This window comes from Odocoileus virginianus, chromosome 17 (assembly GCF_023699985.2).
Source record: "Odocoileus virginianus isolate 20LAN1187 ecotype Illinois chromosome 17, Ovbor_1.2, whole genome shotgun sequence".
NCBI lineage: Eukaryota > Metazoa > Chordata > Mammalia > Artiodactyla > Cervidae > Odocoileus > Odocoileus virginianus.
The window spans coordinates 22,384,397-22,408,842 of NC_069690.1; the positions used below are offsets into that span (position 1 = coordinate 22,384,397).

Consider the following 24,446-nt stretch of genomic DNA (forward strand, 5'->3'; position numbering starts at 1 on the left):
TATGTCTAAAATTAAGTTAAAAAGTATAAAAACCCCACAAATTAATGCTGATCATTTAAAAACAAAAGTGGAAGAGGAGCTTATTGGTATATACAGTTGAAAAGGGCACTAGTATATGGGTTGCAGGTGCAGCTGGGGCCAGGCAACTTAATTATCAGGAATTGTCCAACAACAAGGTTCCTATTGTATAGCAGAGGGAACTACATTCAATATTATGTGATAAACCAAAATGGAAAAGAATAGGCAAAGCTATATACACACACACATATATATGTATTTCAATCACTTTGCTGTATAGCAGAAATTAATACAACATTGTAAATCAAGTGTATTTCAATAAAATTTTTTAAAAGGTAGAATTAAACACTCATGACAAAAAAAAATGGAATTCTCTCTTTCTTTTTAATTTTTGGCTGCATGGCATGTGTAATGGCATGCAGATCTTAATTCCTTTTACCAGGGATCAGACTCACATCCCCCTGCATTGTAAGTGCAGAGTCTTAAATACTGGACTGCAGGAGAAGTCCTTGTCTCCATCTCTCTTGGTTTTACTTTTTTGTGGAGCCTCATACTTGTGTAGCTCCATCCCTGGGGCAAATGGCCAATCTTCCAGGATGATGTTCTGCCATTTTAGCCACCTAAGAATTTGTCCTGCAGTAGTCCTGTTTGTTTCCCTGCTGTATCCCTACACCTGACTTGTGTGTTAAATGAAAGGTTACACTATGGGTTCTCATCGGCTTAGAGTTGCATGCCCACCTCTAACCCAATTAGTGTGACCTGGGTCACATGGGTGGGGATAGTCCCCGCCCCCTAACACATGCATTAACATGCTTTCATGCTAAGTTGCTACAGACGTCTGTATGTCCTTTGCATCCTTAGACTGCAGAGCTGTGCTTTTTCTCCAGGAGCCATCAACAACACAGGCCTACACTGAAGATGTGCGAGCCTGAAGGTGCTGAGTGTGCTGAGCTCCCAAACGGCAGTCCCAGGACAGCTCTCAGGAGCGGAGGATAAGATTAGGGCTCTTCTCTGGGACTCTGGGCTTCTTGTAGCTGCATCAGATGGAGATGGGTGTCAGGGAAGGAGAACCAACATTGCCAAAGATGTCCAGAAGCCCAGGGTTGCTTCTGGGCCAGAACAATGGGCAATTCCAGGCATAAAACTCTTCCAACCTATCCCTGCCAACCCTAGCCAGGAGCCTCTGATCTAAGGTCTTGCTTGTTCCCTTGGGTTGGGGTGGTATGGAGACAGGGCTAGCTTGAGCCTCAGGACATCTCAGATGAGAGCCTTGTGCCTTATGTGAGGGTTATCCATAGAAGGGACTTGGGAGTCTCAGCTCCGTCTCACCACCTCCTCCCCCTCAAAGGGGTAACTCCCAAACCATCCTGTCTCCTTCACGTCCATTCCACAGACCAGCCCCATCAGGTGGTGGGGGGTGGGGTGGAGTGCTCATAGAAAAAAGTTTGACTTCTGTGTTTTTCAGGTATTTTATTAAGAATAAGGCATATGACAGTCACCCCTAAAGCACAGGGCTCTATTTCTGTAGGTGAGTGAATACACTCTGAAAAGCATTGGATTAAAAAGCGCAGCCAACAGAGAGAACTTGGAGCCGGGTCCATCTGCCGTGCCTGTGGGGCTCCTGCCTGGTGTTTCTGAAGCCTTGCAGGTCCCCTGCTCAAGGCTGGCCACTCAGCGAGACTGCTTAGAGAATGCCGGCTCCTCACAAAGAGGAGGTGCTGCTCCACACCCTCTTGGCCTCCTTCTGCTCCATCAGGGGGACCTCTAGTCTGCTGCTTGTTTTGGGGAAGGTCTACCCTATTTCAGCCCTGGACTGGTCCCCCAGATTGCAGGCCACTGTGAGCGGGAGCAGGGGCACAAAGCCTCAGGCTGTATTGCCCACAGGTCCCTGGCTGGCTTCCAGAATGGGGAGGGGTCCCCACCTGCAGCTCCTGGCTGCAACTAGGGCCCCTGAGTGTCCATGTCAACACCCCCCTCCCCCAGTGGGCTCCGTGCAGCAAAGAGGGGAGAGTGGAGAGGTGGGGGGACAGGGAGAGGGAAGGCAATGTCCTTTCTAGTCACCCAAACTTTTCAGGGGCTCGAGGAGGGGGGGGGTCTCTCCTTTGGTACGGTGGGTCCCCCAGGCTAGGAGAGGGGGAGGGCCAGAAGCTGAGGGCAAGGCTGGGGAGTTCCCTGCCACTGAGGCCAAGGGCAGACCACCGACTCCCAGTCTTATTCATTTTATTTAGCGCCCTGAGGGTTCTGGAGGAGGAAAGCTTCTCATCTATTATTTCCAGGAGAGGGATGGGGAGGGGGCATTTCTGTTAAAATTGGAACCCTGTATTTGCTTTGGACCTTCCCCCAGCCTGCTGAGTGGAGGGGGCAGGGATGGTTGCGTTTCCTTTCCCAGGCACCCCCACACCTCAGCTGAGAGTCAGTGAGTCAGCCGCCCCAGCACTCCAGACCTTTCATGGGGGGCGGGGAGCCGGGATCTCCAAGTAGCTCAGGAACAAGAGTCATCTCTGATTGCTGGAAGGGGGACAACACAGGAGGTGCTGATGCATCACTTGGGGAGAGGCAGGCAGGCTACCAGGGAGGATGGTGGGGCAGGGGTGTTGTGGCGGTCCCCAGCCGGGCTCCTCGGGTACAGAGGAAGGAAGGAGGAAGAGGGCTATTGCTATAGAGCTGGGGGAGGCCAGCTGGGTGGAGCTATGGCTTTTAGTGGGTGGGTGGGTGGATAGAGTACTTCACCATCTCTGTAGAAGAACTGACCTCACAAAGTCACCCAGTTCACCCCGAAAGTATGGTTGTGGAAGATGAGAGTTTGGATGGGCGCCTCCAGAAAGACCCCCTTTCCCTCCTCCTTCCCAGGGTCATAGGCCCCTTCAAGTGAGCACAGCCCCGAGCAGAGAGAGAGGCCTCCTGGGACATGTTCTGAAAAGGAAGGCAGCAGGTCAAGGGTCAAGGGGTCGTGAGTCACTCACACCTGAGGGGAGACAGAGGGCAGAGGTACAACCACAGAGACTGGGGAGCGGAGAGGCGGGAGCAGGCAGAGCAAGGACCCTAGGCCACTCCCGCGGCCCTTTAGACTGGACAGCACTGTCCGTCCCCAGGGCGCCCCAGTGGTGGACACAGACCGGGCCTGCTTATTGCTCAGTGGTCTCAGCAGTCCTGAGCGGGGAGGGGCTGCACGTTCATGTGCTCACCCGTGTCCTGCTCCCTCTAACGTATACAGTGGAAGGGGGTGTAATTGGGGATCTGTCCCCCTTTTCTTCATGGGGCCATGATGGGAAAAGGGTTCATCGCCCCCTGGAGACCTCCCAGACCTCTGGGCGTCAAGCAGAAGTCTCAGCCCCAGGCAGAGGGTCAGGACCTGCTGGGTTGGGGGCATCGTGAGTGAGGTCAGAGCCTCTTCCTGCCCCATGTCCTCCCTTGGCGGCCCCTGGAAGACCTCACAGGCACTTCGGACTTGATGCACGACCAATAAAAGAGGGATGGCACGAGACGACAGGGTTCTAGGAATTTGTCTTTCCAGGCTGGACTCAGGTGGGCGCCATGAACCGGGCTGGAGCTGGACTTCCCGCCTTTGGTCGTGAGGGGGAGCTGGGGAGAAACGCGTTAGGAGGTGGGGCGGTAGTCTTCCCGTCTGCCACTCCCCAACCTAGACAAAGGGCACTGAACACCGGCCGCTGTCAGGTCTGATAGGATGGGGGCAGTCCTGACGAGGGCGAGGCTAGGGCCTAACCTGCGTTCCCACCATCCCCCCGCCCACCGCCCCCAGCACACTCAAACTTCTATCAACAGCTGCCACTTCCAAGAAGCAGGGCCCCTCTTCCTGCCTCTGGGTGCAACCAGCTAATTAGGAAGCTGGGCAAAATTAGCACCAATAAACAGGACTAGGGAAACTCCCAGGGCAGCCTTCAGGTTCCCAGCTACCTCCTGAAAACAGTTTCTAACCCTTCCATCAGCCCGACTCTGGCGTGTCCTTGGAGTCTACATACCCGGGAAGAACTGAGAATTGGAGACAGTTATCTGCCACCAAACCCATTCTGTAATCTTCTCTAAGGGTCTATGGGTGCTAATTCCTAGAAGTTCAAACTTCCATAAGTCCATACTCCCCCCACCAGAGGCTGTGGGGGAGGCGTCTTCTAAAGTGTTCCGTGCTCACCTGTAAGGATCTATTAGCAGGTTGGGGGGGGGGGGGGGTGGGGGAGAAGGTCCAGCCTCTAGCCCCCAGCCCGAACCGCCCCTCGGAGGCAGGCTGGGAAGGAAGGGCGGCCGTGCAGGTCTGGCGGAGGCCGCAGCGGGGAGCTGGAAGGCCTAAGGATGCTAAGGGCCACTCTGGTTCCTTTCCGTAGGCCAGCCCGGCCTCCCCGCTACGGCCAAACGATTGTCACTTTGTCACTTTCCTGGGTCAGGGCGTGACTCCCGCCCCGTCCCCTCCCAGTGGCAGGGTGGGGACCAGATAAGGATCGGTACTGAGTCCTCTCCAAGGAAAAAAAAAGTGCCTTCGCTGGGCCCGGCGGAGGAGCTCCCCGGCGGGAGAGGAGAGCTCAAAGCTGCGGCGACAGCTCAAAGCCTCGGGAAATACAAAAGGCCGGGGCGGCTGGAACGCGCGGGGGAGCAGGGGCCGCCTCCGTCCGCTCCCTGGGGGAGGGATTGGTTCCCTCGGCCCCAAGGACCCGCCCCCACCCTATCCGCCCGGGCCCGAGCCGAGTCGAAACCCGGGCCAGCCTTTCCCGGCTCCCCGCCCGCTCGCCCTCCCCGCGCCTACTCCGGGTCCGCGGGCGCACTGGGTGGGCGGGGCGCGGCCGGAGAGCCGGCTTGGTCCGGGGGTTCCTGGGGAGGCGGCTGGCGTGGGCTGCGGCCGCCGGGCCGCTGGGGCCTCCGGGCGTAGAGGAAGAGCGCGGGGTCGGGCATGGCATCGAGGTCGTCCGGGACGCCGGCCGCACGCTCCCAGGCGGCCCAGTCCCGGCCGGGGCCCTTGGTGGCGGCCTCGGCTGCAGGCGGGCGGCGGGCCCGCTGTGCGCGCCGGCGGATTCGGGGCTCGGCGGTGGCGGCGGCGGCGGCGGCGCCGGGCCCCGGGCGCGGAGTCTGCAGTTTCTGGCGCGCCGCATGCAGTTGGCAGGAGAGGTAGGCGGCCGCCTCGGTGTGCTTCTGCAGCTCCGTGCTCAGCACGGTGGCTCGGTGGCTGCGGCGACGCAGCTCCTCCAGGAAGCGGCGCTCCTCCGCGCGCAGGCTGCAGCGCAGCGCCGACACCAGCGCCTCGCGCTGCGCCACCTCCCGCCGCAGCTCCGCGTTGGCCGCTGCTCGCTCGGCCAGCTGCGACTCCAACGCGCGGCACTTGCTCTCCAGCTCCCGGGACGCCAACTCTGGGCAGGGTAGAGGGAGGGGAGAGTGAGGGTCCCCGCCTGGCCGGACCTGCGCAGCTCACCACTCTTCGGAGCGAAGCCCCGCACCTCCCCGATTGCAGGTCCCGCAGCGCTCGGGCTCACTCCTGCTCGCCTACCTTTCCCCCCCTCCCAGCTCTTGCCTCCTGCTTGGCCGAGCCTCTAAACTCTTCCGTGCAGCCCTTAAGAGCAGACCCTTCCCAGACCAATTATTCACTCCACGACAATCTGCTGAGCCCTGACTCTGTGCGTCGTGTTGGGGATTGCGGATAGGGTGGATAATAATTCCTCACGAAGTTCTCAGTAAGCACAGTGGGAGATGTACGGTACATAATCACAAAAGAATGTGTAGGTTCATGTGTGACACCTGCCAACACCACGACTGTCACAGGAGACTGACCTAATCGGAGAAGGCTTCTCAGCAGAGAAATGACGAGGCTAGGATCTGACAGATGAATGGGAATTAAGTAGTGAACAGAGAAGAGAAGGATGCTTCCCACGGAAGGAAGAGCTCGTGTAAAAGCCCTGTGGCAGGAGAGACACACAGGAACAAGGGACTGAAAGAACTGGGAGTGTGAGCGGAAAAGGTGAATCTGTGCTGTGAACCTTGTTTCCTTCATAAAGAGAGCATTTATTACACGTTTTACTTGTTCATTGTTTGTCTTTGCCTACTGCACTCGGTTTCAAGCCTGGATGTACACTGGAAACATCCAGAAAGCGTTATTTATTTTGACCTTTGAAACTGTAGCTTGTGAGATTTTAGTTCCCTGACCAGGGATCCAGCCTGGGCCCTTGGCAGTGAGAGCACAGAGTCCTAACCACTGGACCACCAGGGAATTCCCTAGAGAGTTTTAAAAAAATAGTTCCCTGGGCCCTAACAAATTCAGACTGAATCAGACTCCCCCCGGGTTGGACCAGCACACTGGTGCTTCTTAAATCTTCCCTGGTGATTCTAATACACCCCCACGGCTGAGGACTCCTGCCTCCTGAATCATAAGCTCCATCTCAGCCAGGACTGTATCCCAAGACTGGCACACGTGAGTGAGTATGGGGATATCAGTAGCCAAAAGGTGACTAAGGGAAGGTAAAAAGTGACTCTAGAGGGGATAGGAGAATCCCCAAGTGATTTTCATAGAAAATGAGAACACAGAAAAATAGCTCTTAGGCCCAGTGAGAGAGAGGATAAAAACGAGGACACGGGGGACTCTTTCCTGGTGGTCCAGTGGGTGACTCTTTTGCTCCTAATGCAGGGGACCAGGGTTCGATCCCTGGTCACGGAACTAGATCCTGCATGCTGCAACTTAAAAAAAAAAAGTCTTGCATGCAACTAACACCCGGTGCTGCCAGATAATAATATTTATTTAAAAAAAAAAAAAAAGCAACAACCCAAGGCACGGGGTTCCAGATGATCCAAAAAGCCGTTTCAGAGGAAGGACAGTAGGTACAGTAAAAGCTATGCGTGCCTGCTCAGTCGTGTCTGACTCCTTTCGACCCCATGGACTGTAGTCTGCCAGGCTCCTCTGTCCATGGGATTTTCCAGGTAAGAATACTGGAGTGGGTTGTCATTTCCTTCTCCAGGGGAATCTTCCCAACACAAGGATCAAACCTGTGTCTCTTGCGTCTCCTGAATTGGCAGGCAGATTCTTTACCCCGAGCCACCTGGGAGGCCCCCAAAGCTACTGTTTTCACACAACTGTTCTTTCCTGAAATCTGGGAATGCGCCTCCCCTTCCTCCAAGCACTAGGCACCAAGAGGTTGCCCACAACTGCTACTTATAGTGGGCAGAATTAGCTCAAGTTCGTAAGTATTTAGATCTTAATGCATGAACATGCAGGTAATTTGTAGGGCTTCTAACATTTTACCTTAACCTTCCAGCCTTTCCTTTGCCTAACTCTTGGTCATGTAGCTGTTGATCTATAAGCAGCACATCCACATGGCAAAAAGTCCATTCTTAAAACCCTTCTGGTCAAAGAAATACTACTTTTGTGGTTCATTTTTAAATCAAGCACTTACCAAGTCCCTCTCTATGTCAGGTAACGTGTTTGTACTGGAAGGCAATGGGTAACACCCAGTCCTAGTTCTCAGAGGTCATATTACCTGGGGATTAAGATCTGAACAATGCAATCCCTTCCATTTAAAAAAATTAATTGTGGCAAAAAACTAAATAGCTAAGTTTACCATCTTAACCATTTTTAACACACAGTTAAAAATGGTTAAGGATGTGTGTGCTTGGTCGGTCAGTAATGACCGAATTCTTTGGGACCCCATGGACTGTAGCCCATCAGGTTTCTCTGTCCATGGGATTTTTCAGGCAAGAATACTGGGGTGGGTTGCCATTTCCTTTTCCATTTTTAGCTCTAAAGTACTATTAATATACTCACATTGTTGTGCAACAGATCTCTAGAATTTTTTTCTTCTTGCAAAACTGAAACTCTACACTCACCGAATGCTATCTCCCCACACATCTCCCCATTTTATGGATGAAGTGATAATCTATAAACAAACACTTTAGCGGAACCGCTACACTCGCAAGAAGTCCTGTTTCTATAAAATTAAGAATTTGCTAATGTGCACTTGTCTCTTTTCTCCTCCTCTGGCTTCAAAGTTCCTTGAAATCAAAGAACTTCTATTGCCATCATGCTGAATTTTGATGAGTGTGCACACTGACCATGAGAATCACTTGCACAAGGATGGGAAGACTGGGGAGGTGGGTCACAAAGGAATGAAGTCAGGCACGTGGACTTCGTGGAAACCATCTCCTTCCTGCTTTCATTTTCCCAATTTGGATGGAGACAGGGATACCAGGCATGTGTGTATGTACAGTGGTGCTGGCTGTTCACTGCACAAGGCCACCCAGCTGAGTGGGCACGTGAGGCTATCCCCAAGTCTCGGCTGGGTATGGAGAAGGCATGGGTCCTAAGGGGGGGCAGGGAAGGTGACCAGTTGTTCTCTTACCTTGCTGGTGCGACTGGGCCTCTCTCACCTCCAGGTCATGGGTCAGTTCTGGGGGCAGAGATAAGAAAAGGCCGTTGTATGTGTGTTAGAAACAGAGAGAGTATGTGTGTGAGATTAAGAATCACAACCCAGTAAAAGTGGCAATAAGGATGCTCAGAAACCATCAAAACCACCCCTATACCTATTTTAATGCAGCCCAGAGGGAAAGAGATGAAAGAGAGGTGTCAGAGGCACAACCTGAACCTGATCTGCCTGATTCTAAGTCCAGATATCTTTCCAATAGATCTTTCCAACTCTGTGTCCTGAATTTGGGGATTAGTTCAACCCTTGTGGGACGGAGGCTTGCTTTTGGGGTTGGTGGTGGGGGTACTATTTGACCCTTTCCAGAGGTGATGTACAAATATTTAACATGCCAACCAATCAGAGCCAGTCTGTGGGACACCTGTTGTCCAGGGCACAGACCTTTCAGTATCTATTGGTAGGTCCGGGTAGGGTCCAACTTGGTATAGTCGGTAAAGAATCCTTCTGCAATGCAGGAGCCTTTAGTTCGATCCCTGAGTCAGGACGATCCCCTGGAGAAGGAAATGGCAACCTACTCCAGTATTCTTGCCTGGGAAATCCCATGGACAGAGGAGCCTGGTGGGCTACAGTCCACGGGGTTGCAAAGAGTCAGACCCACCAATTCAAACAAAACAAACAGACATTTCTCACCTCCCACTGTGGTGATGGTTTGGTTAGTCTGGGAAGGTTGGCGTGTCCTGGGTGGGCTGCCTGGGGACACTAAGAGGGGATTTAGGGTATTTACCAATAGGACACACGTGTTTCACTGGTTTCACAGCCAGTACTGCTGTACCCTTGCTAAGTCCTGGTTTTGCCACATTCCATGGGGGAGGGAGAGGAGCTTCAAGGAGGACAGAGCCACCTAGTGAAGCAAAGCCTGCGTGGCTCTCAGCCTGGTGCTGAGGGCAGCCAAGGGACCCCCCAAGGGCACTAGTGCAGGAGCAGTCTCCTCCCCTGCCTGTCCCCAGTCTCCACCCCTTCGAGCCCAGCATGCCCCGCCCCTCAGCCTGCCTAGTCTGATTGTTTTTCCAGCCCACTCCCCACTCCACTCCATCCCAACTCCATCAGGGCTCAAGGGCTGGGAGAGGGGTAGGAGGGAGCCCAGGAGGGGCAGCTGCCTGTGATGGAGGGTACCTCTCAGGCGCACCTGCGTGTACCTGCAGGGACGCTGTCTGTGCCCAAAGGGAGAAGGTGTGAAGGTGGGAGTGGGGGAAGGAAGCGGATCCCCGGGTCCACTGTCCGGCAGTACCAACAGAGAGAGACTCACCTTGTGGGCCCTCCGCCCGCCCCTCCTCGCTGTCCTCACCAGGCTCTTCTAGATACCAGGGGCATTACTGGAGGTGCCTTCCCTGGGGAGGCCAGCTGTTTCCAGGAGACAGAGCCTGGAGTGCCTGGGCCTTTGCTGTGACCAGAGCTTGAACCTCCCCCAGGGCTTCCTGGGGCCAACCTGGCCCCTCCTCCAAGGCCCTGGGATGTGGGGGGGGTGCAGGGAGGGAGGGAGGGGCCCTGGACTAAGTTTGGGGAGTAGCCTAAGGGACTCCGGCTCTGTCACTAACTGCCTGTGGGCTTGTTTCTCCGTAGCCTTTAACCACCAGAGTTGGGGGAGGGGAGACAGAATCCCAGCTGGGCTCCACTCCCTCATCCATCAAACCTCCCTGCTCCTCTTCCAGCCAGAGTCCTGGTGGTTTAGATGAGTATGCATGAGGGCACCGGCTTCCCAGGCGGCTAGTGGTAAAGAACCCACCTGCCGATGCAGGTGATGCAAGAGACGCGGGTTCGATCCCTGGGTCTGGAAGGTCATCTGGAGGAGGGCACAGCAACCTACTCCAGTATTCTTGCCTGGAGAGTCCCATGGACAGAGAAGCCCGGTGGGCTACAGTCCATAAGGCCACAGAGAGTCAGACACGGCTGAAGTGACTTAGCAGGCATGCACACTGTGAGGTCAGAAACGCTGTGTGACCTCAGGCCAGTGACAACAGCTCTCTGTGCCTCAGTCTTCTCACCTATGAAAGCGAGTGTTCATCACTCAGTCGTGCCTGACTCTTGGCGACCCCATGGACTGTAGCCTGCCAGGCTCCTCTGTCCATGGGATTCTCCAGGCAAGAATACTGGAGCGGGTTGCCATTTCCTTCTCCAGGGCATCTTCCTGACCCAGGGATCAAATCTGGGTCTCTGGCATTGCAGGCAGATTCTTTGCTAAGAGAAAAGAAATAAAGGGCTCACTCTAGCTGAGTCAGCTCTTATTATCATCCAAGCTACCTTCCCAACCAGAACACACCCACCTACCTCTCAAGCCCCTTTATTTTGAATTATCACCCCTTCTTGGGCAGGTTCTTCCCTAAGCCTTGCCCTCCTGGTTCCTATACCAGCCCCTTCTCACTCTTATCCTTTTTCCACTCTCTGGATCCCTCTTTAATCTCTTTTTAAAAACATCTCCTTTGTCCTCTCCCCTCTCCTCCTCTCTGCTCCACCCCCTTGGAGGGAGGGCCTTATTCAGTCATTTCAGCCCCATGAGTGGCTGCTCCAGGCCAGCCCAGAGTTATTTTTATCTCCTTAATCAATAACCAAGAGGCTGCAGGCCCATACTTGTCTGAGAAGGAGGGTGGGGGCTGAGGGCCCTCTGTTCCTGCTTGTTACACTTTCTTACAGAGGATGAGATGGTTGAATGGCATCACTGATGCAATGGACATGAACTTGGGCAAACTCCGGGAGATGATGAGGGAAGCCTGGCATGCTGCTGTCCATGGGGTCATGAAGAGTCGGACATGACTTGGTGACTGAATGACAGCAACCCATTTTCTTGGGATCCTGGCCTGCGTCCTACGTGGAAGGACCCAGGTCTTCAGAATAATTATGAAGCAAAAAGAAATTAGAGAAAGAGCTCTAGGGTCTTAGGGTTCACTCGTGTCAATATCCCTTTAATGTCATTACTACACTAAAAAAGTGGGATCAGGCAGGAATGAGAAGGTGTAGGGCATCCATGCCCTCTGCTGCCTGCCAGGCTTTGGGGGAGATGACAAGAAGTCTGGCCTTGGCAGGTGGCAGCTGAACAGCAGTATATGGAGCTCGAGGGGACTGTGGTGGCTGAAAGTCAGGACTGGCAGCTTCTCGTGCCATAGAGTGAGAAGCCAGGTGGGTCACTCAAACCCTTTGAGCCTCAGTTTCTTTCTGGAGAAGGAGGAGACTCCCATGAGTAAGGCAGGGAAGGGAGGTGGAAATCTGAGTATGTTGGGGAGAGGATGGGTGGAAAGGAGCAGAGAGGACTTCCCTGGTGGTCCAGTGGTTGAGACTTGGTGCTTCCAAACTGCAGGGGGCGAGGGTTCAATCCCTGGTCAGAGAACTAAGATCCCATAAGCTACGTGGTGTGTCCAGAAAAAAAAGCCACAGCTGCTTCACGACTGGATGTGTGGAGTCCTAGGTTCTAATCCTGACTCTTGATACATTGTGATGCTCACTGTCTGTCTCTGGACCTCAGTTTACATATTTGTACAATGATGAGACTGGGATGTTCCAGCTGAGACACTGAATCACTGGCTCTAAAGCCTCCACTTGAAGATGCAGGGTGAGCATTTGGGCCAGAGCCAAGCTTCTGAGAAGGCCACATAGCTGAGACTTGAGGTCCAAGAGTAGAGGTCAGGCACGAGGTTTACATCATCCCTGTCGTCTCCCTCTGTCCTGCTTACAAATCCGATTGATTGCCAGGTCCCTCTGCATCCCACTGGTTCTCCCCTTCCCATACCCCTTCATCTCTCCCCTGGACCTGTCACTAGTCCCCCTGCCTCCCTCTCCTACCAATTCATCTGCCATACAATTGCTGGATTGAGTTTCTTAATGTAGCATAAGGTTGCTCAAGAACCTTCAGGGGCTCCCTACTACCCAGGAGGACAGGCCAAACTTCTTAGCCATCCTGATATTGGTCAAGGTCTTCCATGTTCTGGCTCCAGCCATATGTCCCACCAGCTTTAAGTAGAGGGTAATCCAGTCAAATAGAACTTTTCATGAGCTTTTGATTTCCTACCTTCTGGATGTTGCCATGCCATTCCTTTGCAAAGCTTTCTCCATTCTCATTGCCCCATAATATCTCAGCATGTCTAAATCTTACTCAGCTCTCAGGGAGAGGAAGTGCTTAATCCTCGGGACAGTGTGGGATACTTGGCCTCCTCATCACTTACGCCTCAAGCTGAGCATGAACCTGCCTATGAACTGCCAGCCCTCTTTATTTTTTGTGTATCTCTTAATAAATTTATTTCTTGATCATGACACACAACACGTGGGATCTTAGTTTTTCAACTAGGGATCGAACCTGTGGCCCTTGTGGTGGAAGCATGAATTCTTAACCACTGAACCACCAGGGAAGTCCAAGACTGAGGGCTTCTGAGGGCTGGGAGGTGCTTGCACATTCTGTGTGTCTCACTTCCCCAAGACTCAGTTTCTTCACCAAGAGAAAGGGGTGATGAACACGTGCCTGGCTTAGGGAGGCTGAGGGCGGACACCCCATCAGAGACGGTGCTGTGGCTGCTGACAGCCGCCCCCCTCACCCCTCCAGGCCTCACCCGAGCAGCGTTTCTGCAGCCTCAGGATCTCCAGGTGCAGGTCTCGCAGCAGGGCCATCTGCTCTTTTTTCAGGAAGCTGATGTGGCGCTGCACACTCTGGATCTGATGCTCCAGGGACACGGTATCCATGGCAACCCAGGCCTGGGCCCCACCTGGGGAGGATAACAAGGTGAACCCACATTTTCTGGGCCCATCCACTCTGTCCACCTTCAGATCCTTTCAATGATCTCCTTCAATCTGGGGTCCTGCTGTGGCAGGTAGATGATTCTGCCCCTGAAGTCAGGTCTCCTGTATTTACTCACTGAAACTTCAGAAGCAAGCGGGTGTGTTGGCAGGAAGTATCATTATTCCTGTTCAACAGATGAAGAACCAGAGGCTCAGAGGGAATGACTTTAGTTCCTTGTCCCCATGGAACTTTAGCCTCTTCTGTATCTCAACAGAGCAGCAAAGTCAGTAAAGAGAGACAAAGATTTGGGTTCTAGTCTGCTTCTTAACCAGCTGTGTGACTTCAGGCAAGCCCTCCCCTTCTCCAGGCTCTTGGTTTTCTCTTGGGTAAAATTAGGGGATTGTGGAGAATCCTGAACCCTCTTCAGCTCTGCCATCCCTCAAGTTCAAGGGCAACCATCAGTTGGCAGGACTGATGGTTAGAGGGCTTACCAGGTGACTCAGTGGTAAAGAACCCATCTACTAATGCAGGAGATGCAGGAGATGCGGGTTCGATCCCTGGGTCAGGAAGATCCCCTGGAGGAGGAAATGGCAACCCACTCTAGTATCTTGCCTGGAAAATCCCATGGACAGAGGAGCCTGGTAGGCTACAGTCCATGGGGTTGCAAAGAGCTGGACACGACTGAGCGCCTGAGTACGCACTCGATGGTTACAGCACAACCCTCCTCCAATTCAATTGCGTTTCTTTGACTTAACCTCAACCCAGGGCTCTGGGCTCTTCTAGGTCACAGAGGAGGAAGGTCTGATGAATGTTTCACTCACACTGATTCTGTGGGCCAAAGGCAGGTAGTAGAAGCCCTTTTCCCAAGGGGAGTTGGGGAGTGTGATAAGGAGACCCAAGGAGTAGATCCATGGTGGAAGCTCTGACACTCTGATGGGAGAGGAAGACTTACATCCCTGAATCCTAATGGTGGCCTGGCTCTCCAGCACTCCCTCTTCTGACTCTGCCCCTTTCCCCGTGAGTCTCTTCTGTGATGACCAGCATCTTGGGAAAGCATAGGCAGAGGGCAAAAACAGGAGGCAGAGGGCAGAAGCCCAGACCTCTGACGTCCAGGACTCAGAGCTCATGTCTCCTCTGCCAGGGACTTGCAAAGCTTGTGGAGGCCTTTCCTCCACCTGCCCTAGGAATGCCTGGCCAGCAGAGAGGAAAACCAGCTGATGGACTGCTCTGTTCGGCAATGGTTCCTTCATACCCAATTTCTGATAAGCCTCTGCAAATCCAGATTGTCACTGGCAGAAGCACAGCCAGCAGGACTGAGAATGAGAACCTCACATTCACAGGTTCCTCTCTCGGGGCCCCTTTTCCTTGTACCTCCAAGGCTTTCCTAATCCAACCAAGTGAGCTTTCATTTCAGCTGGGTGGGGGCGTTCTTTGGTCTGTGGGAATCACAGGTTACATTTACTGACCACTCTGCTATGTTTAGGGAACGTCATGCACATTAATTTACTTCTGCCAACCACCCTTCAGTAGGTATCACCACCTCCGTTTCACAAAGAAGCAGACTCAGAATGGAAGTGACTTGTGCCAGTTCACATGGCCAGTGAGTGACAGCAGATCCAGTTCTCCAACCAAGTCTTTTGAATCCAAAGAAGTTTCCCAGTATTTACACTGAAAACAGTCCTGGGTTTGAATCCTAGATCTTTCGGTTCCCTGCTGTGTATCTTTGGGCAAGAAAGTTAACCTTTCTCAACCTTGCTTTCCCTTTCTATAAGATGAGGCTACTCATAATAACAGTCCTGGGATGACTGTGAGGGTTAAATGAAAACAGAAATTATAGAGCATTTAGCAGAGGATCTGGCTCAATCAATGCTTCATCCCTTCTCCTCTCTGTCTAATGTATGAGGAGGTTAATCCCTGCCCACATTTGCTCATTTGCTCATCATTCATTCATTCAGTGATCTAATATTACCAACCACTGTGCTGGGTACATGGACACAGTGATGAACAAAACAATATTCCTGCTTTCTATTCTCATGGAGCTCACAGGGTGAAGAGGAGACAATCAAACAAATAAATAGGTGCATTCAACACACAAATAATAAGGACTTCCCTGGTGGTCCAGTGTTTAAGAATCTGCCTTGCAATGGCAAGGATGCAGCTTTGATCCCTGGTTGGGGAACTTAAGATCCCACATGCCAAGGACCAACTAAGCCCGAAGAGTCTGTGCACTGCAATGAAAGATCCCATATGATGCAGCTAAGTTCCTGCCCACCACAACTAAGACCCAATGCAGCCAAATAAGTTAAAAATGACAACCTGTAAGAGCCATGAAAGAAATCTGCAGAGTAACGTGTAAGAATATAAAGTGGGACCTAGTTTAAATTAGGAGTCAGGGAAGGTCTCCTTGTGGAAATGATTTTAGGCTGAGATCCTGTGGCAAGAAGGATTCCAAGATGGTCCCCAAGATTCCCAGCCCCTGGAAGACACACTCTCCTACCTTATCCCCCCTCCTTGGGTGTGGGTGGGATTGTGAATATGACAGGTTTCACTCCTGTGATTAGGTTATATGGCAAAGGTGAAGGATTTTACAGATGTAATTTTACAGAGATCTCCAATCAGTTGACTTTGAGTTAAAAAATCATTATTCTGGGTGAGGCAGGTTCAAAGGGCTCTTGCAGTAGGAAGAGATCTGAAGCCCGAGAGATATTTGGCTGCTGGCCTAGAAGCAGGAAAGGCTTCCCAGGTGGCTCAGAGGTAAAGAATCCTACTGCCAATGCAGGTGATGCAAGAGACACAGGTTCAATCCCTGGGTGGGGAAGATCTGGAATAGGAAGTGGCAACCCACTCCAGTATGCTTGCCTGAAAAATTCCATGGACAGAGGAGTCCATGGGGTCACAAAGAGTCAGATACGACTGAGTGACTGAGGAGGCATGCGCACCAGAAGGGAAAAACTGCCCAGCTGTGATAGAGCCTGTGGAGGAAGCCACAGCAGGACCTGAGCGAGGCTTCTAGTTGCTGAGGATGGTCCCTGATTGACAGCAAGAAAACGGAGACTCCAGTCCTATAGCTGCAAAGAAGCAAATTCTGCCAAGAACCGATGGGATCTTGGAAGCAGATCTTTTGCTAGACGAGTCTTCAGAGAAGGATGCAGGCCCACCTTGATTTCAGGCTTGGGAGACCCTGAGTGGGACCCAAGTAGAATGTGCCAGACTTCCCATCCTTGGAAACTGTGAGATAATAAATTGATGCAGCAATAGAACACTGACACAAACTTGGAGGAGGAGGAGGAGTTAGAAGGGTAAAGGGAAGAGCATCTCAAACAGGGAATAGCATCTGTGGAGCCCAGAGGTAGCATAATCATGATAGCTTACATTTATTGAGTGCCTATTATATGCCAACCTTTTTTTTTTAAAAGTTGACTTATTTATTTGGCTGTGCTGGGTCAGTTGTGGCATGCGGGATCTTGAGTTGAGGCATGAGAACTCAGTTGCAACATGTGGGATCTAGTTCCTTGACAAGGGATTGAACCCAGTCCCCCTGCATTGGGAATAAGGAGTTTTAGCCACTGGACCACATCGGAGAAGTCCCCAAGCTTTGTGTTTAAGTGTTTTATGTGGTCTTGAGGAATGGAGACATGGCCACTGGAGGTGAAATCTGAAGTGTAAAGTATTAAGGGACAGTTGCAGGAAGTGAGGTTTAGCAAGTGAAAGATCTCCCAAGGACTTGTAAACTATGTTAAGAGTTGTGGATTAATGCTAAATGAATTGGGAATTTACTAAAGGACTTTAAGCAAGAGATGAACATGATATGATTTGTGTTTTTAAAAGACCATTGACTGTCGTGGAGGGCAGATTAGAGGGGGCAGAACAAACAGACTCGAGGAGGTCAGCTGGGAAATGGAGCGGTTGCCAAGGTGAGAGATGATATAGGCCTGGACCTGATGATGGAGGTGGAGGTGGAAAGGTCCAGGTGTATTCTAGGGGGTAGAAGTGGCAGGATGAGGGAATGGGCTGGATTAGATCATGCTCATGGGGAAAGGGACATCTAGGATGTCTCCCAGCTTTCCAGTCTGGGAAACTCAAGTATGAAGACACATTTACTGGATCTTTCCTCATTTCTTCATCTTTCCCACTGGACCTTTTCTATAATCACTCCCTCCATGATCTCATTCAATCTCATGGCTGTAAATGCTATTGGATAGGCCAAAAATGTGGTTCAGGTTTTTCCATAACATCTTACTAAAAATCCAAATGAACTGAATGAAAAAAAAAGGACAAAAAAATCCGAATGAAATATTACAGCCAACTCAATATTTATATGCTGACCCCTAAATTAAGTCTCTTAACACCACCACTTGGGTGTCTAATAGGTCCCTCAGAATTCCATGGACAGGAGCCTGGCGGGCTACACAGTCCATGGGGACACCGAGAGTTGCACATGACTGAGTGACTCACACACACCACTCACACTTCATACGTACAAATAAATACTTACACACATATTTAAAAAAAAAATCCTAAATCCAGTCAAGTCTCACTGTCTCCATTATTGTCACCCTAGTCCCAGTCCCTGCCATCCCTCTGGTGAAAGTCGCTCAGTGGTGTCCGACTCTGTGACCCCATGGAATTCCATGGAATTCTCCAGGCCAGAATACTGAAGTGGGTAGCCGTTCCCTCCTCCAGGGGATCTTCCCAACCCAGGGATCAAACCCAGGTCTCCCGCACTGCAGGCAGATTCTCTACCAGCTGAGGCACCAGGGAGGCCCAAGAATACTGGAGTGGGTAGCCTTCCCTTCTCCAGGGGATCTTCCTGACCCAGGAATTGAACCGGGGTCTCCTGCATTGCAGGCAGATTCTTTACCAGCTGAACAACCAGAGAACCCCGACATCCCTCTGGTATATCCTTGCAATGGCCTCCTTCAGCGAATCTAACATCTCTCTGCCCTCAACCAAAGCCCTCCCATCTCACTTAAAACCAAACCCAAAGTTCTTCTGAAACCCAATTGCCCCTGGCTCTGTCTGCCCTCATCTGTACTGTTCTGTTGCTGGCTCCACCCCAGTCACTTAGGCTTCCTTCCTTTTTATCCAACTTGCCCAGCACACTCTAGTCTCAGGTACTTTGTCAGTGCTGTTCCCTCTTCCAGAAATGTACTTCTCCAGGATATCCTCAGGGCACATTCCTTCCCTGCATTCAGGACTCTAGTTCAGGGCCCTTTTCTGATTTGTTGCTGTTTAGTTATTCAGTCACGCTGGACTCTTTGACCTCAGGGGCTGTAGCCCGCCAGGCTCCTCTGTCCATGGGATTTCCCAGGCAAGAGTACTGGAGTGGGTTGTCATTTCCTTCTCCAAAAGATCTTCCTGGCGCAGGGATCAAACTCTGGTCTCCTGCATTGGCTGGTGGCTTCTTTACTGCTGAGCCACATCTCTGATTACCTGATTTAAAACAGAACTGTAAGGCAGGACTTCCCTGGTGGTTCAGTGGTTAAGACTCTGAGCTTCCACTGCAGTGGGTGTGGGTTCGATTGCTGATTAGGGAACTAGGATCTCACATAGGGAGTGACATAGTAAAAAAAAAAAAAAAAGGAAAATAAAATGATATAGCATTTATATATACAATAGAACCACTGGGAAGTCTCTGGCAGTCCAGTGGTTAGGACTCCATACTTGCACTGCTAGGGTCCAAGTTTGAGCCCTGATGGGGGAAATAAGACCCCACAAGCTGTGCGTTGCAGCCCAAACAAACATAACCCGCTGTCACTCTCCATTCCCTATTTTTTTTTCTCATGAACTTAACATCACAAGAATATATCACATTTTTGCTTATTATCTGTTTCCCTGGCCAGATTGTTGGCACTGTAAGATGAAGGACTCCGTTTTGTTTCTTCCTGTTCCCTAGTACCTTGCATTGGAGAAGGCAATGGCACCCCACTCCAGTACTCTTGCCTGGAAAATCCCATGGATGGAGGAGCCTGGTAGGCTGCAGTCTATGGGGTCGCTAAGAGTTGGACATGACTGAGCGACTTCACTTTTACTTTTCACTTTCATGCATTGGAGAAGGAAATGGCAACCCATTCCAGTGTTCTTGCCTGAAGAATCCCAGGAACGGGGGAGCCTGGTGGGCTGCCATCTATGGGGTTGCACAGAGTTGGACACGACTGAAGAGACTTAGCAGCAGCAGCAGCAGTTCCTGGCATAGACTCTGGCAAATAGGAGCTACTTAGTAAGAATGCATAGAATCCATGTGTGAGTGAATTTGTGGAGCTGGGACAGACTGATGGAGAAGCAGATTTATAGAAAAGGTAGGTTTTAGCCTGAGACATGTTAGATTTGACATGCTTAGGAGACCTCAAACAAGGAGAAATAGATGTCAAGTAGACAGTCAGTAATCTGGTGCATAACTGGTAAGAAAAAGGTGAACTATGCCTGTGCTATTGTATATCTATGTTGTGATGTGTGTGCCTGTGTGTCTGTACATATACCTGAACCTGCATGCATGCCTCGAGGAGTGCATGTGTGTGTGTGTGTGTGTTTGGGGGGGTTCCTGCTTTTCTTGCATCTGTCTGTCTACTGTCATGCACCTGGAAAATGAAGGCGTGGGGACCTATGCTTAGGATGAAGAGAGAACAATGTCCGTTCCTGCTGCTGAAATGCAAATATTTCTGAAGGGTAAAGCCCTCTCCACATAGCCCTGGAGACCAGACTCTGGCCATGGTGAGAGACTGAAGCAGCCAGTTGTTTCTGCGTCTTCCCAGAAGGACTTGAGTGTTTGCTTCCAACCAGGCAGGCTGTTCTTCTCAGGGCAGATATTTGGGTCACAAATGATCTTGGCAAATATTCTTTCTTAGATGTTATAGTTTAGTTTGTTTGGGGGAGGGCGGGGGATAGGGTGAGGAAGGAAGAACCAGAGAAAACACAGATTGCTGTGTCGCTGGGGAAGCACAGGCACCTCAGAAGGCCCAAGCCAGGAAAATGTCAGATTTTTGCAAAGACACGCAGTGCTGGAAGCTCCAGGTTTCAGAAGATGGTTTTGTCTGAGGACTTGGTCTAGGCCAGTGGACCAAAGGTTAGAGTTCTCAATGCTATCTTCTCCCGACACCCAGCCTGAGATGCTCAAACTCACAGATTAAAGTGCTTGGTGAGAAGGGTCCCTGGCCTCTGTCCCCTGTCCTGATCGCTTCAGGGCCTGCATTGTTTCTGCTGCCCACCTTCTCTTAGAGCACCTAGTTCTTTCTTTGAATTTTCTAGTTTGATTAAAAAAAAAAAGTTAATTTTTAAGAATTTTCATCAAGAATAAAAAAGGATCTGTAATACAAGCTTCATCTTTTATAGAGTTAATTCCAAGTACTATATTAAGAAAAATTGTTTTTTTGGCCGCATAATGTAGGATGCAGGATCTTAGTTCCCTGACCAGGGATTGAACCCGCATCCCCTGCGCTGGAAGTATGGAATCTTAACCATTGGGCTGCCAAAAAAGTGAAAGTGTTAGTTGCTCAGTTGTGTCCGACTCTCTGCAACCCCAAGGACTGTAGCCTGCCAGGCTCCTCTGTCCATGGAATTCTCCTGGCAAGAATCTGGAGTGGGTTGCCATTCCCTTCTCCAGGAGATCTTCACAACCCAGGAATCAAACCCAAGGTCTCCTACATTGCAGGCAGATTCTTTACCATCTGAGCCACCAGATTCCAAGAATTTTTGACATGCTTCTCTGTTTGAAAGTTACAAATATTTTTCCCTCTTGGTGAAGTTGGTGGGAGAAATCTCTCAGGTCCCCAACCATCAGCAAAGTGTCAGGCCCAGGAACTCTGTGACCTTGGTACAATTCTAACTTTCTAAGGCCAGGGCTCCTGATCTCTGAAAATGAGTTAATTTATTGCTTACCTTTGTGGAGCTTATGGGTACACCTTCCTTCTTTAGCTATCTGCTTACCACAGACTGGAGAAGGAAGAAACTGTAGTTCTCTCTCCTCTCCAGTTCTTAGAGTTTGTTGAATTGAAAGAACCACAGAAAGTACAGAATCATAGCACTCAGAGCTCAAAGAATCATCTCAAACAGTGTTTTTCATATTTTGCTCCATAAAACCTGAGTTCTGCAAAGGGATCTCAGGTGTTGCCAAGAGGTTTGAGGGCAAAAGACAGGACTGGAGGCTTTGCTGTATTTATTCCTCTTCATATAATGGGCTTGTGCATATACATTCACTGGAGACAGGGCTTCCGCTAACCAAAAGTTTGAAGACCACTTATACAGCCCAATTTTTCCTTGAGTAGCTGACTTCCTCCTTTCCTTAGACCTCCTTAACTTGGTCTCTGCTGCCCCCATCTCTCCCTCAGGCAGACACCATGGCTGGGAAATGAAGCAGAATTGAAGCCTCTTGCTTTCTGCTTACATGGAGTTTGTATTGTCTGCCATGCTGCCGCCCCGACTGTTTCTCTTGCCCTAATTTCAATTTCATACTTGGGGTTTCTTTTCTCTTTGGGACTGAAAATATTTATTGAGTCAACACATATCCTTGCACTGTTCTGAACACTCCAACACCCATATTTTGTTCAGATGCTTTAAGTATGCTTTAAGTATTGTTTCGTGTTAGTTGCTCAGTCATGGGCAACTCTCTGCGAACCAATGGACTGTAGCCCGCCAGGCGCCTCTGTCCATAGGATTCTCCAGGCAAGCATACTGGAGTGGGTTGCCATTTCCTTCTCCAGGGGATCTTTCCAACCGAGAAGAATGTTAAACTATGTTTATCATTCTTATAGTCTGGGCAGGTATATTAGATAAGATAGGCATGGTAATATATGGATAAATAAATGAATTAGTATGTTCTTTATTTTTCTTGGCCATCATTCCTCTTCACTGCCTAACTCTCAGGTTTGGAGTAGGAGGGAGAGCAGGAACTCAAGAAATCTTTCTCAGACATGGATGCACAGGTAACAATATTTATTATAACAATCATCAGGGGAATTCCCTGGTGTCCAGCGTTTAGGACTCTGAGTTTCCACTGAAAGGGGCCTGGGTTTGCTCTCCAGTCGGGGAGCCATGCAAGCCATGTGGCTAAGTTAAAAAAAAAAAAAAATCAGTGCATAGGTAATAATACCTATATAATAATGAAAAATGGGTGACACTGCTCTTATTTTATTTTATGAATATTAACTTATTTATCTTTCTTTTTTTCTTTTGGCTGTACCCGCTGGCTTGCAGGATCTTAGTTCCCTGACCAGGGATTGAACCCAGGCCCTCAGCAGTGACAGGACTGAGTCCTAACCCCTAGACCACAAGGGAACTCCCTCACTCACTGATCTTTACAGCAACCCTGCGTTGAAGGCTTCATTAGTATATCCCCTCCGCAGATGAGGAAGCAGAGGCTCAGAGAAGTTAAGCAGTTTGCTCAAAATATACAACTACAGTGCCTGGTAACTGGGAGCACCCCACTGGGAGTTCACCCTGGCATTGAAGACCCTTCACAGTCTAAACACAGTCCACATTTGCAGTCTGAACACTTCTTTCAGATTCTACCTCTTACTGCTAGTCATGGACATCCCCTCACTATCCCCCACCCTGTTGCTGCCCCCTGAAACCTGACCCATCCTTCAGGGCCCTGATCAAATGCTACCCTCCCCATGGAGCCTTCCCTGGCCCACCACACCAGGCTGGCTCTCCTTCCTTATGTTCCCGGGTATTTTGCCTTGTATCACACTTCCCTGTGTGTGTGTGTGTGTGTGTGTGTGTGTGTGCTCCTATGCATGTGCAAACCTGGCTTCTGCTCTAAGCCATAAGCTTCCTGAGGACAGGGCTTCACCAAGCCAAGGCAGTACACGTATTAAAAAATAATTACTCCCCCTCCCCCCAAGTCCTTGGCTCTCCTGGGGACTTGCCTTGGGAGCAAAAAGTCAGCCCTTGACAAATGTCTGGGACTCTATGCAGGGTGGGGGTCACTTGGCCAGTTGTGGAGCCACAGTTCCGGGGTGGAGGTCCTGTGGTCTTCCCCACTCCGGGGCCCCTCCTCCCCCCCAAACCTCTAGGCTATGGCTCCTCTCTCCTCTGAAGATCCCTGGAGCCCCGACCTCGGTGGAGCTGAAGATCCAGGGACACGGGGAGTGGGATGCCTGGGGAAACTGGAGCCCCAACCCCCTCGGTCTTAATGTTCTGCCCTGCTTATGTCTCGCATATGACTCCCAGCGAAGGCAGTGGGGGGATGTGGAGACTAAGGAGGACGGGGAAGAGAGGTGCCCAGGGAGGACAGGGAAAGGCAGGCGAAAAGAAAGATGTGTGCGGTGGCAGAGGGCAGGAGGTGGCGGAGGCTCCCCCTCGGGCCGCTGTGGACTCTTCGCCAGGGCCAGGAAGGGTCGGAGTCTGGGCGGCGGAGGACAACTTCTGCCAGCAGCCCGCGGGGTCCTGTCCGCCTCCCGCGCTGCGGTACGCAGCCCCGCGCCCGCCCTCCCGGGGGAGCAGGAGCTCGGGTCGTGCGGTTCCCCACCCGGGCGCCCACCCCCCACGCCCACCGGCCTCCTCACCTTCGGGACCTGAGGGAGCGACGGGCCAGCGGGGCCCTGAGTCCGGGCCAGGCTGTGTGGGGGGAGGCGCTCTTCTTCCCCACGCTAGCTGCGCCCGGGGTTCCGCAGCGCCCGCCCGAGCTGTGGCGCCATCAGCTGCTGCGAGGCTGCCGGGCGATCGGGCCCGGGCTCCGGGGGGCTCCCGGGCGCCGAGTGCGCGGGGCGGGGAGGGGGGGTCCGGGGCGGGCTCCAGGCGTAAACACCCAGCAACGTGACCGGAACTGGCGAACGAGCTGTAGGGGGGAAGGCGGGGGGCGGGAAAGATAAGGGGGGAGGGGAGGGACCTGGTACTGGCGGGGAGGGGCCGTGGGCGGGGCGGGGGGAGGGGAGGAAAGCTGAGCGCGGCCGGGGGAGGGGGAATCCCCGGAGTCCCGGGAGCCCCGGGAGCCAGGCCTAAGGACCCCGGAGGGCTGCCGAGCTCTCGGAGCCGTCCTTGACTGAAGCTGGAAGGGAAACCCCGGGAACCCGCCGGCCACTTGGAGAGCAAGGGCGCGGCGGGAGTATCAGCACCGTGGACAGCGCCCAGACCTGCAGGCCGCGATCCGCTCCGCCCCTCCGCCCACCCGCTGGCGTAGAAACCTGAGACAGTTTCCCACCCCACCCCTCCCCCGCGCCCAGTCCGGGGAAGGGTTGGGATTGGGGAGTGCGAATTGACCAAGGGTCAGAACTTCTGCCCTGTGCTTCAGATCTCTCACTAGCTGTGTGACCTTGGGTGAGTCACATCACTTCTCTGGGCCTCAGTTGATGAAACATCCTCTTTCCCTCTATTTGCCGGTCCCAAGA

General features: G+C 51.7%; 1 protein-coding gene across 2 annotated transcripts; it reads right to left on the reverse strand.

Annotated features, from left to right (window-relative positions):
* Positions 1–1,468: 1,468 nt before the first annotated feature.
* Positions 1,469–24,177, reverse strand: CCDC92B (coiled-coil domain containing 92B). 2 transcript variants are annotated; one of them, XM_070478858.1, is made up of 4 exons: positions 23,625–24,177; positions 12,956–13,108; positions 8,343–8,390; positions 1,469–5,369 (listed from the first exon to the last, which is right to left on the reverse strand). In XM_070478858.1, the coding sequence occupies exons 2-4, from the start codon at positions 13,083–13,085 to the stop codon at positions 4,768–4,770; spliced, it is 780 nt and encodes a 259-aa protein (XP_070334959.1). In that variant the 5' UTR covers positions 13,086–13,108; positions 23,625–24,177; the 3' UTR covers positions 1,469–4,767. The 2 variants fall into 2 exon arrangements, with proteins under 2 accessions (XP_070334959.1, XP_070334960.1); XM_070478859.1 differs by lacking the exons at positions 12,956–13,108; positions 23,625–24,177 and adding an exon at positions 10,147–10,270.
* Between the last annotated feature and the right edge of the window lie 269 nt (positions 24,178–24,446).